At 43.0% G+C, this 17,134-nt stretch overlaps 1 protein-coding gene across 1 annotated transcript; it reads left to right on the forward strand.

Annotated features, from left to right (window-relative positions):
* Window positions 1-5,666: 5,666 nt before the first annotated feature.
* LOC139566893 (uncharacterized) lies at window positions 5,667-10,519 on the forward strand. The gene is made up of 3 exons (XM_071388246.1): window positions 5,667-6,951; window positions 7,295-7,425; window positions 7,600-10,519. The coding sequence occupies exons 1-3, from the start codon at window positions 6,675-6,677 to the stop codon at window positions 8,773-8,775; spliced, it is 1,584 nt and encodes a 527-aa protein (XP_071244347.1). The 5' UTR covers window positions 5,667-6,674; the 3' UTR covers window positions 8,776-10,519.
* Window positions 10,520-17,134: the final 6,615 nt, after the last annotated feature.

Consider the following 17,134-nt stretch of genomic DNA (forward strand, 5'->3'; position numbering starts at 1 on the left):
CCCCTGACAAAACAGATACGGACAGCAGAGTAGTCCAGAGCCAAGGGCCGGTGCGGATAGTTCAGACGAAAGATCTAAAGGAAGTGATTGAGGCGGAAACTGGTTATGGGGATTCTAACCTATGGTTAGAATGGATTTAGTATACAGCCAGATCAGTAGCGAGAGAAGAATGTTATGTCTGTGCCACAGCAAAACCTCAGTTGACAACTATCCCCTTTCCATTTGATGGAATTGATTCACCCAGGGGAATGGCCTGTATGGTTAAGCTGTTCATGAAGGCAGGGAAGCCAGACAATGACAGTTGCATTGATCTGCATTATCTGTATCCCCATATGCCCAGGACATCCAGACTTCCCCCTTTCATAGTTACAGGAGAACATTATTATTGTATGGCTCGATACATCACACATGGATGGGACGTAGGGGAAGTAAGGACATGCAATAGGACAGAGAATGTTACAACTGATGAGACTACGAGGGATCTGACAGGCTGGTTGAGCTCCGGGGATTTCAGTGAGATAAAGAGGCCAAGGGCTGACATCTGGTGGTTGTGTTGGCAAGACGGGAAAAAATAAGCTCCCCATCTGGGTCTTTTGACGATAGAGTATATTATATTGATAATATTGGGGTCCCACGGGGGGTTGCCAGACGAGTTTAAAGCAAGATATCAGATCTTAGCAGGATTAGAGTCAAGCATTTTCTGGTGGTCACTCTCAATAAGAATGTGGATCGGATACATGATATCTATTATAATCAACAGAGCTTCATCAATTATACTAGAGATGCAATAAAAGGATTGGCAGAATAGAATAGCATTGGATATGTTACTAGCTGAGAAGGGAGGGGTCTGCGTGATATTTGGAACAATGTGCTGTACCTTCATCCCAAATAACACAGCCCCGGATGGATCAGTGACCAAGGCCCTGGCTGGTTTAACCACATTAGCTCACAAATTGGCAGAGAACTCTGGGGTAGATAATGCTCTAACAAATTGGTTTGATAGTATGTTTGGGAAATGGAAAAATGTCATACTCACTGTGTTGTGGGCAACCTTCACCTGTATGAGTGTTTTGGTTCTGTGTGGGTGTTGGTTTGATCCCCTGTGTGAAAGTTTTGCTTATCAGGACTCTGGAGAGGTCAATGACGCAACAGATGGTGAGGTATGGACCGATTTCGAGCTCCGGCCTGTGTGATGACGAATACGGGCCTCCAGGCCAAGGAGATGGCTCCGTTTCTTTTAACTACGAGGAGCCAATGTTGGATGAGACTATTTTTGAGGGTTAAGACTAGGTTTTTATTACAATCTTCGTAAAAAAACAAACAGGAAGTGTTAGGATTACTAATGTAGGCCTATAACTGTTATTGATGGATAAGGAATGAAAATAAACATATTGGTTTTGTGAGATTGATTTTGAGTGACATTGACAATATTAATATAAATAGATGTGTAATTTTTTGTAGATGTTTAGGCAATAATTAAAAGAATTGTCACTGTAAAACATGTGAAATGTGTTTGAATCATAGCTGACAAGGAACTGTGGCAGACAACTTATGACCACTGTGAATCTGATAGCAGGGAAGGAGGTCTTCCCACCCAGAGAGGGGAGAAACCGTTGGGCTTGCAATAGATGGGGTAACATATAGCAGGATATGATAAGCAATGTATTGGTCTGGATTATTATTGTATACAATTGATGTATCAGTGTGTATTATTTAGTCATTAAGGGTGGATTGATAGGTGAAAGTTATCTGTTAATTGAATGATTAGAATATTCCGCCCTGAAACATATAATTGTATGGAATTGATTAGAATGTATAAAATCATAATCAATAAATGTGTACTCTAGTCAGAATTAGGGTAAAGACAATATGTCTTTATGGTATTTTAAACACAGACTGTCTGAGCTTGGTGCCGACCTGACTAGAGATTTGGGAGAGAACGGGGAGTACGTCTCAAGGACAAGGTCACTAATCTCTGTCGGCTGGGTAGCAGGACATGTGTGTGCTTATGGTTGTGTGTATGTGTGTGTGTATGGTTGTGTGTATGTGTGTGTGTATGGTTGTGCGTATGGTTGTGTGAATGTGTGGGCGTGAGAAGTCAGTATAAAATGAATTGTTTTGTATTCTTGACTTTAGAACGTTCTCTGAATAAACTGTACTAACCTTTTGTATAAGCTGAGTCTTTGACTAATTATTATTATACCCATGGTCTTACAAACCTCGGGAATTTGTCAGAGCTATTGATTGATTGTTATTATCATTGGGATTGGAAATTCTCGTGACAGTAGGTAAGCTGTGTGTAATGTTATGTTGAACCTTTTCCAAGGCATTCTAAAATTAATTTGGTCAAAGCGAGGGTATCAGATAAAAGTTATTTTACTTGTCACATGTATAATTGTGTGCAATAAAAGTACTGTACTTCACATTGTGAGTGTATGACCATTTTGTTTAAATGAACTACAAAATTTACTCTGTGCTGACTGACTTGGTTATTTTTGTGTCATTTCAGGGACTGAGTTTCCCTTACCCCAGTGGAACCAAAATATTATACTTCATTCTTGAATCAACACATATGGACATTTTTAATATTAAACTCCAATGGCTTATCGTGGAGAAATTACAAGATTATGTTAATACTTATAACGTTGTATAAAGCCTCATTTAGGATTTTTCATCGAACGAATTTTCATTGCGATGTAGTAATGTGATGTAGTAAAGTAACTGAAATATGTTGCATGAGAAAACATCATCCGCTTTTATTAAAAGGCGCATGATCTGGTTTTACATCAATGGAGGTCGATTTAACTTGTTGACTGCTAATCTATTCCTTTTGCGCATGTGGGAATCTCTGCGGAGAAACACTTGGAGGAACTTTAAGGGTATTTTCTGGAAATTGTGTCGTTATATGCCAATGTTTCCTGAGGCTATGGTCTTAGGAGAGCACTTAGTGAAATTTGGCAGTTTTATAAGTATAAATCTACCAAATTAAATAAGGCCTGGCAATTTTTGTTTGTTTTTGCCATATGGTTTACCACACACACACACACCAGCATGCACACACAACTTACTGGTTATGAATATGGGTTAGTGCCGAGGTATCATAAAGGGGCACACACACACACAAGTTTTAATTAAACACGTGAATGATTTTGAATAGAAATGTACTGGAAACGTATTGTAAACCTGGGATACGAAATGTATGAAATGTTTGACTATTTCATTAATTAGTCAAATATAGTAAGACACACTTCTTTGAAGGGTTTGTATGACCTCTGTCCTGACTTTCCACTGTGGTTTGATCGCCCTCAATGGAAAGCCATTCAGATGATGATTTGAAGGTCATTTGTAACACTGATATTTATGATGAAGTTCATAGTTCATAGCCATAATGGTGATTTGGACCAACGGGAAGAAGGAGAGGGCGATGCCTTTGAGGCTGTATTAAGACTATTTTCCTTTAATCGTATGGGTACAATGTTTTTCTTTATGGAATTATTAATGGTAGTGATTCTTATTCGATTAGATTTTTTAAACACATGACTCACATTGTGAGTGATATGTAGAAGTGTATGGAGTGATATATGAAGGAGTGTATTGTTGTGTTGTATGTTCTGTTTTGTTTCGATACAAATCTCACTAGATTGGGTCTGCTGGATTGTTGGGATTTCTCACGATGGGTTAGAGATCTAACTTCCTGATCCTGTGGCTCTGCGATGAAGTTGACAGTGTGATGGGGAGTATAAGCCAATTTGAAAAAATTGTTTCAGCAGAATGTGTTGTTATTCTCTTTGACATGTGTTTAGAGATTTGTATTAGGAATAAATGGTAAAAGTAATAATTTGTCATATAGTCAATGCTTGTCTGGATTTCCTGAATCAGAAATTAACTAAACTGTTGTTCTGATCTCTCTCTCTCTCTCTCTCTCTCTCTCTCTCTCATATCATGAAAAGTGACGTCAGATGGTGTCTTGATGCATGGCAGGGGAAATTCGGCAGAGAACGGTGTGAACCTCAAAACCCCCTCTAACCGTCTGAAGAAGTGCAACAAAAGCGTTCAATACGGCCCTGTCCACACCACTTCCACCGAGAGACCTGAGCCAGCAACCGGTGTACAGCATCCAATCAAAGCTATCAACTGGTTCTTCTCTTGTGTCTTTTCTCTCAGGAGTGTGACAGGAGTCCACCTAGAGTGAGCATGGAGGGAGATCTGTTCCAAACTTCTTTCATGTTGCTGGTATGCTGGTTGACAAATGGACAAGACATAATGGGTGGTGAGACATTATCATGGGCCATCCACTTTGAAATATGAAGCTATCTGAAAAAGAACCAATGAAGAGACACCAGGAGATTCAGTGCCTGGTTAACTCAAATCAAATCAAGTTTATTTTATATAGCCCTTCGTACATCAGCTAATATCTCAAAGTGCTGTACAGAAACCCAGCCTAAAACCCCAAACAGCAAGCAATGCAGGTGTAGAAGCACGGTGGCTAGGAAAAACTCCCTAGAAAGGCCAAAACCTAGGAAGAAACCTAGAGAGGAACCAGGCTATGAGGGGTGGCCAGTCCTCTTCTGGCTGTGCCGGGTGGAGATTATAACAGAACTATGCCAAGATGTTCAAAATATTCATAAGTGACAAGCATGGTCAAATAATAATCATGAATAATTTTCAGTTGGCTTTTCATAGCCGATCATTAAGAGTTGAAAATAGCAGGTCTGGGACAGGTGGCGGTTCCATAACCGCAGGCAGAACAGTTGAAACTGGAATAGCAGCAAGGCCAGGTGGACTGGGGACAGCAAGGAGTCATCATGCCCGGTAGTCCTGACGTATGGTCCTAGGGCTCAGGTCCTCCGAGAGAGAGAAAGAAAGAGAGAATTTGAGAGAGCCAAGATTTTCAAAATGTTCATAAATGACAAGCATGGTCAAATAATAATCAGGAATAAATATCAGTTGGCTTTTCATAGCCGATCATTAAGAGTTGAAAACAGCAGGTCTGGGACAGGTAGGGGTTCCATAACCGCAGGCAGAACAGCTGAAACTGGAATAGCAGCAAGGCCAGGCGGACTGGGGACAGCAAGGAGTCATCATTAACTGCACCCATAATTGATTTAGATTTGTCTAAAATTGTTTATTTTGGGTATAAGGTTGATTGTAGAGATCTACACACTGCTACATGTATAGTAATTTAGATTAAGAATGCATTAAGATACTGATCTGTAATTATAATCATGATAAGAAAGTTAATACTAGAATTATAGGTTCATTATACTGTATGTTAATATAAATGTACATTCTGCCAATGTTGGTGTATGCCAAATTGAGGGTTCTAATCACTGAACAATGTCATTCTAAATTTGGGTTGCATAATTAATTAGGTTTTGATTATGATTTGGAAATTGAATGATTTTTAAAACTGACGGATTGATTGGTGAATGGAGAGGGTGAACTCTGATCCGGAGAGTGGAACTGATCCTAATCTATTTGATTTATATCCATTACCAAATTACATTTGTGATGATAATGATAATACTCAGGAACTATAGCACGTATGGTACTAATGGATGGTGCTAATGCACATAGAGTCTATAGGAGTGGCCTTATAAGTAGTGGAATCATGATGTTTGTTCTGGGTCATGTTCATTGGGCACCAACGCAATACATTTGACTTAAACCGGGATTCACTGCCTGGATTTGTCCAACAAGATATGCTAATTTGTGTTCCTACAGATGGTGTTGTGGGGATGGAAATAGTTATTTCCACCATGCTGACCAATGGGAGTATGCTCAGTATCAACAAGATGATTTCTTTCATACTGATGAAAAATGTACTCTGATTTAGATTGCTGGTCATTTGTTAACGACATTCTAATGTTTATATCATTCCCAATGAAGGCTCATTTTATGTTTAAGGTTAAAGGCCGTATCGCAAGCGATGAGTATTGACGTTTCTAAACGTTAAAACAAAAGCGTCTCGATTGTAGTTCACATGAGCTAGTCGTGGGCAAAGCTAACAGCTGCTAACTGTAGGGAGAAGGCAGAATACTGCCGAGAGTTTGAGACCTAGGAGCCCCCCGGTGAGTAGGCCTGAAGAGAGAAATCCAGAGGATGAGTTTAAGTAAGGTAGGATTTCTTGCGTTTATTGCTATGGTCATTAAATTGTACTGCACTGATGGAGCTTAAATCGCGGAAAGTATATGTGGCAGTGGCAGCAGAACAGACATTTTTGGGTGTAAGGGTTTCTCTTTGCAGAAGATCTACAGTTGGTTGTAAGAGAAGGGTTCCATCCTCCCAGGCTGGTGTAGGATCTGGTAAGGCTAAAGTAGTGGGATAAGGGTGGTGTGTTTATGTGTAGAGTTAGGTGGAGGTGCGATAAAAAAAAAAATCCTTTCCACTTTTTTCTGACAATGTGCAATTCACACTCCGACCTGTGAAAGGCAGCAATACGCAACACAACTAGTCTGCCGGAAACTCACACGAAGAATTAACGGAAGTGAAAAGTGACCAAGAACAATGTCCACGTTAGTGTTTTATTGTTGTTATTTAGATGTTAAAATATGACTAATTGAACTGCACAGCATCACATACTTACCCCATATAGTGTTTAATTCACGTTGGAGACAGGACTTGGTTGATAGACGATATTTATGTATGTACCGCAGGTTAGTTAGCTGCTAACAATGGCTAACTGTGTGGTTTTTCACACTCAAATAGCCTCCATCATGGAGGTGCTAGCGAATGCAGCCGTGTCAGAGATCTGTAAACTCGTAGACGACGACTATGCAGTGTTTCGTTTAGAAATAACTCAAAGCCAGAAAGAAAACAGGACATTACGAAGGAAACTACTGGAACTGAAGGTGGCACGAGAGCGCACAGAGAGGACCTTGCGAGAGCGCGTCCACGCCAGTCGTCCCAGTAGTGTCAAGATCCTCGACCGATACAGAGGAATGGCAAGAGGTACATTTTGCAGAAAAAAGGCAGAGGCTGCGTAATCGGGTCTTGGTCAGTTTTTGGATAGAATGCAATAATTCTCCTGATTACTTAGCTACCTTGAGCAAAGACACAATAGCATATTGTAACCAGATCCCTGATTTACTGTATTTCTTATTACTCATTGCAAACAATGTGATACATGGAACATAATCAGCCTACATCAATCAATAAGTAGTACATACAGTAGTTATAATAAGTGTTACCTTACGTCCTTACCAATTCTAGACAGCGTCAAGTGCACAATATACTGTTGATCATTGACAGTAGTTAACCTAAGCACCTCTTTCCCCCCCAATCACTCTCTCAGGTGAAGGAAATCTCACTGGAGGACACAGGAGCTTTGTGAAGCCAGTGGGACACAATACATGGAGAGATGACCAACCAATCACTGTAGATGAGGGGAGTGGAACCTCAGCCCAGCACATTATCATGATAGAGGTCAGTGTAATAGTGTTGCATTGAAAAAGGGTTACTAGCTAAGGCTCCCCTTAGCTATTCACTTGTTTACATGTACATCCTCATGTATCTGCCATAGGGGAGTTTGTGAGACTTCCCTACGACATTGTTATCCAATTCAACTAGTTACCGGTAACAACCTCTTCTTCTTGTCAGGCTGCAGATGCAGGGACTGCAGGTCTTGGGGTCAAGCAGGAGAGGTCTGAAGGAGAGGAGGACCAACGACACAGCAGAGACATCCAGACTGGATCGGCTGGAGCGCCATCTTTAGCCACAGCAAACCCCACCACCGCCACCACGCAGCCCAGGACCAGATGCAGCATCACGGAGGTCCGTGGAACGCTGAACGGCATCCGCAAGTCAGAGACCGACACCAAGGCTTTAACTGTAACACAGAGACCAGAGAGCCCAGAGAGACTGGGGCTGGGGAGACTGGGTTGTCCTCCTGCTCTCGGCTCAGGGTATTTACTTTACGGTAACCAAAGCCTGAGGACGGGTCATTCCCATCGAGACGCAGGTGACGTGTTAGAAACTGGCAATGATCCGTCTTGTTCTTACACTACAGAGATGGACCCTGGCAACATTCCCTTGGATTTAGAGACACAGACTGATCTGTCTAGAGGGGACTGGAACCAGTACAGTAGTAGTGTATACTCTGAAGGGTGCCAAGATAAGAAAGGGGAGGTTATAGTGGTAGATGAGGTGAAAGTGGAGGGCGACGTTCCACCCACATGGAATGCAGATACTCACTTAGGAGATGGACTCTCACAGGGCAGAGATTTCTTAGATTACAGGGAAAGCTTAGAGACTAATCCAAATGTCGCGACCCACTCCCCTTTAAATGACCTCACGGATCGCAACCGAGTGGCCACGTCGATGCGGCCTTCCGATTCACACAGCCGTGTCCTTTTCGATCAGGTATTGAACTCAAATGACATGGCTAGAGCCCAGGCTCAGGGAGGGGGAGCCACATCAGGCAATAGTAAAGAGAAACGGTTCCTCTGCATGTTTTGTAACAAAGGCTTCAGCTGCCCCCAGAAAGTGGAGATCCACCAGAGGGTCCACACAGGGGAGAAACCCTTCAGCTGTACCCAGTGTCACATGCGCTTTGCTGAGGCTGGCAACCTGAAGCGGCACCAGAGGGTCCACACAGGGGTGAAACCCTTCAGCTGTACTGAGTGTCATATGCGCTTCGCCCAGGCTGGTGACCTGAAGAGGCACCAAAGGGTCCACACGGGAGAAAGGCCATTCGCCTGTAATCACTGCGGGAAGAGGTTCTCTGAGAGGAGATACCTAAGGATACACCAGCAGAAAATCCATTCCACTCTTTAACATAAAAGTAACCATTCCACTCGATAGCTACCTGGCTAGCTAAGTAAACAACAGCTGGAACGATCTAGCTAGCTGTAAAGTTTACAAGTATCCCCACTAGCTGGCTAATAGACAACCAATATAACAGTTGGGCCTAAAGCTTTTTGTTGGGACCCAAGACAAGCAACTCTTGCCTGTATCAGTATTGGACACTAGCAATACTGTGGACCAATACTTTTATAGCAATATAGCTGCCTACTGATATAATGGCCCAATGTATTGCACATTGTTTTGATAAGCCGGTTAGAATAAGACTGTCAAATCATAAATCATAATCTGTACCAAATGCATTGCCTATCAATTAGTGCTGGGCGATATATAGAATTAATTTGATTCATTCGACTTCATGTTTTTGTGCAATATTCCAAATGCCTGTATCGCATTTGGAGTATTGCACAAGTTTTTAGTTTGAGTTATTCTGAGCGTTTATGTCCCCTTGTTCTGATGTTGTCTTTTTGGTCTCGTTCGCTCCTTCTGTGCACCTTCCCATTTACACCAGAGATCGGTATATAACGACGAGATGCTCATGTCTCCCCGCCCTAACAATGGGGGGAGTCGTCCCAAAGGCAGAAAGGCAGGGGACAAGCTTAGGGTCAAAATAAGCGCATACAAACGCATTTGGCTTATTTTGGCGAGAGTGAAACCTCTCCCTTCGCCTCTTTCTCCCAAGCCCCTCCCCCTACCACGCACAACAATAAAGATGAGAGATCACTTCTTCCTCTCTGACAAACGGTTTCAACTCGCTATTTGCATTTGAGGTTTGGTCCAACAGAATCGGTCATATGGACACCGAAACACATGGAGACATTATTTTACTGTAATAGAGGAGAAGGTAACCTTTCGAACCCTGTTTATGTTTCAGCTGCTCAAATTTCGAGCAGAGTAGACACTGCTAAAACGGATGTACCAATGAACATTCATTCTGGAAAATGTATGCTCAGTTTGTCATGCGCATATTACGGCACCACGTATCGCGAGCAGCATTTTTGTCAAATAAAGTGTTTTACTAGCTGTTTAGTCTGTTTTTTCTAAATGTGGAATAAGCATAAAACAATTTATATAAGGAATTGGCAACTTGTCATTCTGAGAAATAAGGTAGGCCACTTGACCTCAACATCTGAACAAGGTGAACAGGCCGTTCAAACAGTTGGAGACGGACAGAAGAGTGTGTTCATAACAATCCAAACTGTTTTGCCTTGTTAGCTGAATTCAGAGCTTGTGAAATTATACCTAGATCCAAGTTGGCTAAACTTGAAATCTAAATATTAGCTGGCTACTCACTAGCACGTGGGCTTGTGCTAGAGAGATTGTTTATGAGACCGGTGTTCATTTTCTACAATACCTGCTACATTATTAGGGAATGTGCATTATGCAGGGTTCTGGTTAAATTTGTAACAAAAGGACATTTTTCATAGACAGACTTGAAAGCCAGATCAGTGATTTATTAAACTATTTTGATAAAATAATGAAACTCTTAGTGGTTCTTGTGATTGTGGAAGGCTTATATTTAGCCTAGGTATAACTTCACACGCTCTGAATTCAATAGATTATTGCTGACTGTTTTAAATGAAGTGTATTTGACCTTTTAAATTGTACAACAAACTTATTTAGAGAAAATAAATATATATAGTGAATCTCCCATAAGTTTGAAAAAAAACAAGATATGAGTTTTAGGCCATACTATCAATAAACATCTTCAAATGTATACATATCGTGTACTTCTGCTCTGTTCCTTGTTATTTACTTTGTATTATCAACCTTCAGCCAGATATTACACTGTTGATGTTTATGGAGTACATACATGACTCGTTCTCCGAACAATAACACCTGTGTTCCTGTACCAGAATGTAGTGTATACTCTATTAAAGGTTATAGCCAAGACAGGAGGAAGTGGTGGCTTGTTAGAGCACAGACACGGTTCTAATGTCAGTGGTGCTCATGAGGAAACCTGTCACAATTGAATTGTCAATGTGGCCCCTGTCAAACATTGTAACAATGGGAACCCTCAGTAGTCAATGCGTGATAGGACGCTGAGCGCAGGAGTAGACTAGAATGAACATGTGGGCTTTCTGTACATTCTAATCATTTATTTTCCATTCCATTGTTTGTTCACCTTGTAATTGGTTATGTAAACATGATCAGAACAGGCATTAAATGGTAAACGGAACAAAATATGGACCCATTGTGATTTCATCCACTTCCTCACTTTCTGTCAATAGTACAATATTGCCGCTTGCTCAACCCCCGGGAGTCCTCAGTCCTGTAAGACTCATGAAACACATAGTTAGGTTGTTGAATGGTCATCATGTCTGTCATGGATCCGGTCCATACATTACCAGTTTGCTGTTCTCAGTTCAGCCCAGAGAACTGAGAGTCAGGCATCTCTCTCTCTGTATACAGTCAAGACAGTACTGTCACGTTCCTACCCACCGTGTACATCAACACCCAGGTCAAGCCACCCATGATTGTCCAACTTTGTAGTCCTGACTAGGCTACTCTACTCCACCTGGGTGTTGTCGTCCCGACGACCCTACTCCACCTGGGTGTTGTCGTCCCGACGACCCTACTCCACCTGGGTGTTGTCGCCCCGACGACCCTACTCCACCTGGGTGTTGTCGCCCCGACGACCCTACTCCACCTGGGTGTTGTCGTCCCGACGACCCTACTCCACCTGGGTGTTGTCGTCCCGACGACCCTACTCCACCTGGGTGTTGTCGTCCCGACGACCCTACTCCACCTGGGTGTTGTCGTCCCGACTCTACTCTACTCCACCTGGGTGTTGTCGTCCCGACGATCCTACTCCACCTGGGTGTTGTCGTCCCGACGATCCTACTCCACCTGGGTGTTGTCGTCCCGACGATCCTACTCCACCTGGGTGTTGTCGTCCCGACGACCCTACTCCACCTGGGTGTTGTCGTCCCGACTCTACTCTACTCCACCTGGGTGTTGTCGTCCCGACTCTACTCTACTCCACCTGGGTGTTGTAGTCCTTACTACTCTACTTCACCTAGGTGTTGTAGTTCTGACTCTACTTCACCTAGGTGTTGTAGTCCCAACTCTACTCTACTCCACCTGGGTGTTGTAGTCCCGACTCTACTCTACTCCACCTGGGTGTTGTAGTCCTGACTCTACTTCACCTAGGTGTTGTAGTTCTGACTCTACTTCACCTAGGTGTTGTAGTCCCGACTCTACTTCACCTAGGTGTTGTAGTTCTGACTCTACTTCACCTGGGTGTTGTAGTCCCGACTCTACTCCACCTGGGTGTTGTAGTCCTGACTCTACTTCACCTAGGTGTTGTAGTTCCGACTCTACTTCACCTAGGTGTTGTAGTCCCGACTCTACTTCACCTAGGTGTTGTAGTCCCGACTCTACTTCACCTAGGTGTTGTAGTCCCGACTCTACTTCACCTAGGTGTTGTAGTTCCGACTCTACTTCACCTAGGTGTTGTAGTCCCGACTCTACTTCACCTAGGTGTTGTAGTCCCGACTCTACTTCACCTAGGTGTTGTAGTTCTGACTCTACTTCACCTGGGTGTTGTAGTCCCGACTCTACTCCACCTGGGTGTTGTAGTCCTGACTCTACTTCACCTAGGTGTTGTAGTTCCGACTCTACTTCACCTAGGTGTTGTAGTCCCGACTCTACTTCACCTAGGTGTTGTAGTCCCGACTCTACTTCACCTAGGTGTTGTAGTCCCGACTCTACTTCACCTAGGTGTTGTAGTCCCGACTCTACTTCACCTAGGTGTTGTAGTTCTGACTCTACTTCACCTAGGTGTTGTAGTTCTGACTCTACTTCACCTAGGTGTTGTAGTCCCGACTACTCTACTCCACCTAGGTGTTATAGTCCCGACTACTCTACTCCACCTAGGTGTTATAGTCCCGACTACTCTACTCCACCTAGGTGTTATAGTCCCGACTACTCTACTCCACCTAGGTGTTATAGTCCCGACTACTCTACTCCACCTAGGTGTTATAGTCCCGACTACTCTACTCCACCTAGGTGTTATAGTCCTGACTACTCTACTCCACCTAGGTGTTATAGTCCTGACTACTCTACTCCACCTAGGTGTTGTAGTCCTGACTACTCTCTACCTAGGTGTTGTAGTCCTGACTACTCTACCTAGGTGTTGTAGTCCTGACTACTCTACTTCACCTAGGTGTTGTAGTCCTGACTACTCTACTTCACCTAGGTGTTGTAGTCCTGACTACTCTACCTAGGTGTTGTAGTCCTGACTACTCTACTTCACCTAGGTGTTGTAGTCCTGACTACTCTACTTCACCTAGGTGTTGTAGTCCTGACTACTCTACTTCACCTAGGTGTTGTAGTCCTGACTACTCTACTTCACCTAGGTGTTGTAGTCCTGACTACTCTACTTCACCTAGGTGTTGTAGTCCTGACTACTCTACTTCACCTAGGTGTTGTAGTCCTGACTACTCTACTTCACCTAGGTGTTGTAGTCCTGACTACTCTACTTCACCTAGGTGTTGTAGTCCTGACTACTCTACTTCACCTAGGTGTTGTAGTCCTGACTACTCTACTCCACCTAGGTGTTGTAGTCCTGACTACTCTACTCCACCTAGGTGTTGTAGTCCTGACTACTCTACTTCACCTAGGTGTTGTAGTCCTGACTACTCTACTTCACCTAGGTGTTGTAGTCCTGACTACTCTACCTAGGTGTTGTAGTCCTGACTACTCTACTTCACCTAGGTGTTGTAGTCCTGACTACTCTACCTAGGTGTTGTAGTCCTGACTACTCTACCTAGGTGTTGGAGTCCTGACTACTCTACTCCACCTAGGTGTTGTAGTCCTGACTACTCTACTTCACCTAGGTGTTGTAGTCCTGACTACTCTACCTAGGTGTTGTAGTCCTGACTACTCTACCTAGGTGTTGTAGTCCTGACTACTCTACCTAGGTGTTGTAGTCCTGACTACTCTACCTAGGTGTTGTAGTCCTGACTACTCTACCTAGGTGTTGTAGTCCTGACTACTCTACTTCACCTAGGTGTTGTAGTCCTGACTACTCTACTTCACCTAGGTGTTGTAGTCCTGACTACTCTACTTCACCTAGGTGTTGTAGTCCTGACTACTCTACTTCACCTAGGTGTTGTAGTCCTGACTACTCTACTTCACCTAGGTGTTGTAGTCCTGACTACTCTACTTCACCTAGGTGTTGTAGTCCTGACTACTCTACTTCACCTAGGTGTTGTAGTCCTGACTACTCTACTTCACCTAGGTGTTGTAGTCCTGACTACTCTACCTAGGTGTTGTAGTCCTGACTACTCTACCTAGGTGTTGTAGTCCTGACTACTCTACCTAGGTGTTGTAGTCCTGACTACTCTACCTAGGTGTTGTAGTCCTGACTACTCTACCTAGGTGTTGGAGTCCTGACTACTCTACTCCACCTAGGTGTTGTAGTCCTGACTACTCTACCTAGGTGTTGTAGTCCTGACTACTCTACCTAGGTGTTGTAGTCCTGACTACTCTACCTAGGTGTTGTAGTCCTGACTACTCTACTTCACCTAGGTGTTGTAGTCCTGACTACTCTACTTCACCTAGGTGTTGTAGTCCTGACTACTCTACCTAGGTGTTGTAGTCCTGACTACTCTACCTAGGTGTTGTAGTCCTGACTACTCTACCTAGGTGTTGTAGTCCTGACTACTCTACCTAGGTGTTGGAGTCCTGACTACTCTACTCCACCTAGGTGTTGTAGTCCTGACTACTCTACTTCACCTAGGTGTTGTAGTCCTGACTACTCTACTTCACCTAGGTGTTGTAGTCCTGACTACTCTACCTAGGTGTTGTAGTCCTGACTACTCTACCTAGGTGTTGTAGTCCTGACTACTCTACCTATGTGTTGTAGTCCTGACTACTCTACCTATGTGTTGTAGTCCTGACTACTCTACCTAGGTGTTGTAGTCCTGACTACTCTACCTATGTGTTGTAGTCCTGACTACTCTACCTATGTGTTGTAGTCCTGACTACTCTACCTAGGTGTTGTAGTCCTGACTACTCTACCTAGGTGTTGTAGTCCTGACTACTCTACTTCACCTAGGTGTTGTAGTCCTGACTACTCTACCTAGGTGTTGTAGTCCTGACTACTCTACCTAGGTGTTGTAGTCCTGACTACTCTACCTAGGTGTTGTAGTCCTGACTACTCTACCTAGGTGTTGTAGTCCTGACTACTCTACCTAGGTGTTGTAGTCCTGACTACTCTACCTAGGTGTTGTAGTCCTGACTACTCTACTTCACCTAGGTGTTGTAGTCCTGACTACTCTACTTCACCTAGGTGTTGTAGTCCTGACTACTCTACCTAGGTGTTGTAGTCCTGACTACTCTACTTCACCTAGGTGTTGTAGTCCTGACTACTCTACTTCACCTAGGTGTTGTAGTCCTGACTACTCTACCTAGGTGTTGTAGTCCTGACTACTCTACTTCACCTAGGTGTTGTAGTCCTGACTACTCTACTTCACCTAGGTGTTGTAGTCCTGACTACTCTACTTCACCTAGGTGTTGTAGTCCTGACTACTCTACTTCACCTAGGTGTTGTAGTCCTGACTACTCTACTTCACCTAGGTGTTGTAGTCCTGACTACTCTACCTAGGTGTTGTAGTCCTGACTACTCTACCTAGGTGTTGTAGTCCTGACTACTCTACTTCACCTAGGTGTTGTAGTCCTGACTACTCTACTTCACCTAGGTGTTGTAGTCCTGACTACTCTACTTCACCTAGGTGTTGTAGTCCTGACTACTCTACTTCACCTAGGTGTTGTAGTCCTGACTACTCTACTTCACCTAGGTGTTGTAGTCCTGACTACTCTACTTCACCTAGGTGTTGTAGTCCTGACTACTCTACTTCACCTAGGTGTTGTAGTCCTGACTACTCTACTTCACCTAGGTGTTGTAGTCCTGACTACTCTACTTCACCTAGGTGTTGTAGTCCTGACTACTCTACTTCACCTAGGTGTTGTAGTCCTGACTACTCTACTCCACCTAGGTGGTGAAGGGATTTTAGCAGGGTTGAACAATCATGAACGGTGACCTGATTTGCATTTTGTGGGAGAGAGAATCCTCTCTATTTTCTGGGCATGTGTGAGTTATGTTATTTACAGTGACATAGGCCTACCTTCACAATAAGCTACTCAAATGAATGTGTACACTGCATTTTTCAGGGCAAACTTCAGTGAGGCTGAAGTATTGTCTGTTGACTCCTGAAACAGACTCAAAGGTGGAGTTCGTGAATAGTGACATTGTTTGTCTGTCTGTCATGGATCAATGTAAAACCTAAATGATATGAACTTAACAATGATATACTCAAGTATTCTAAGTGGAGAGGAAGGTGTATGTCTTGGTCATGGTTTCTCTTCTGTAGCCATGCAGAGCAAAGGGAGCTGGGATGGGTAGCCGAAGAGAAAATGGCATATAAGGCAACTACAATATTAGTTATCGCATGTGATGCCTGTTGGATACGACAGAATGTTAATATGCCTAACACAGAAGCACAAAATTGAGGGAAACTAATTTCACTAGCTACATACACTCAATCTCTCAACTTTGAAAGCAAGCTTTTTGGATAATTATAACTGTTTGGTCCTTACACTTTTTTTATTTAGGTTTAGATAATTGATGTTAAAGGGTTAACAATTTAGAAGCAAAAAACAATAAATTTCAAAATAAAATTGTTTGACAACCCTGGCGTGTAAGCTTTTAAATGGTATCAAACTCAACTGTGATGAAGACATGTCTCATGTTATGCTAGGGTATGCAAAATGGATCAACTTTGAGCACCTCTCCTGAATGGTTTGGCACTTAGGTCCAAAATGTTACTTTCTGACCACTTCTACCATGGGCAAATATGTATGAAAAGTTTCGTTCAAATCAAAAGGGATGTGGTCAAAAAGTGATTGAAATCAAAAGGAATAACCTCAAATCAATGAATACATTTGCATAATATCAAATCAACTAACATAGTACTCATAGCAATCCCTCATTGCCCAATCAGAAGATTCTCCATAGCAGAGTGCTCATATCAGATTTCTTGATCCAACATCCTCTCACTCTGTATCTCTTACAGTCAGTAGACATGGAGGATGGGAAGCCTGATCTGCTGCTAGTCAAAGAGGAGACAATAGAAGACGGACCAGAGAGCGTTGATCTGCTGAGTGGACTAAAGATGGGGGAGCAAGGTAAGGGAGAAATACATATGGTCTACATACAGTAATAGATCTTCAATGGGAATAGTGATGCACCTGGCTGGTTTTTCTGAAACCAGTACAACTTATGTTTACATAATGTACGAACTTGACCAGGTAATTGACTCAATTT

This window comes from Salvelinus alpinus, chromosome 39 (assembly GCF_045679555.1).
Source record: "Salvelinus alpinus chromosome 39, SLU_Salpinus.1, whole genome shotgun sequence".
Classification (NCBI taxonomy): domain Eukaryota; kingdom Metazoa; phylum Chordata; class Actinopteri; order Salmoniformes; family Salmonidae; genus Salvelinus; species Salvelinus alpinus.

Excerpts from the sequence above, each read along its gene's own strand:
- LOC139566893 (XM_071388246.1), top strand. The coding sequence starts at position 6,675 with ATGGCTAACTGTGTGGTTTTTCACACTCAAATAGCCTCCATCATGGAG. Across the intron at positions 6,952-7,294 it reads ATACAGAGGAATGGCAAGAG|GTGAAGGAAATCTCACTGGA; the intron begins GTACATTTTGCA and ends TCACTCTCTCAG. Across the intron at positions 7,426-7,599 it reads AGCACATTATCATGATAGAG|GCTGCAGATGCAGGGACTGC; the intron begins GTCAGTGTAATA and ends TCTTCTTGTCAG.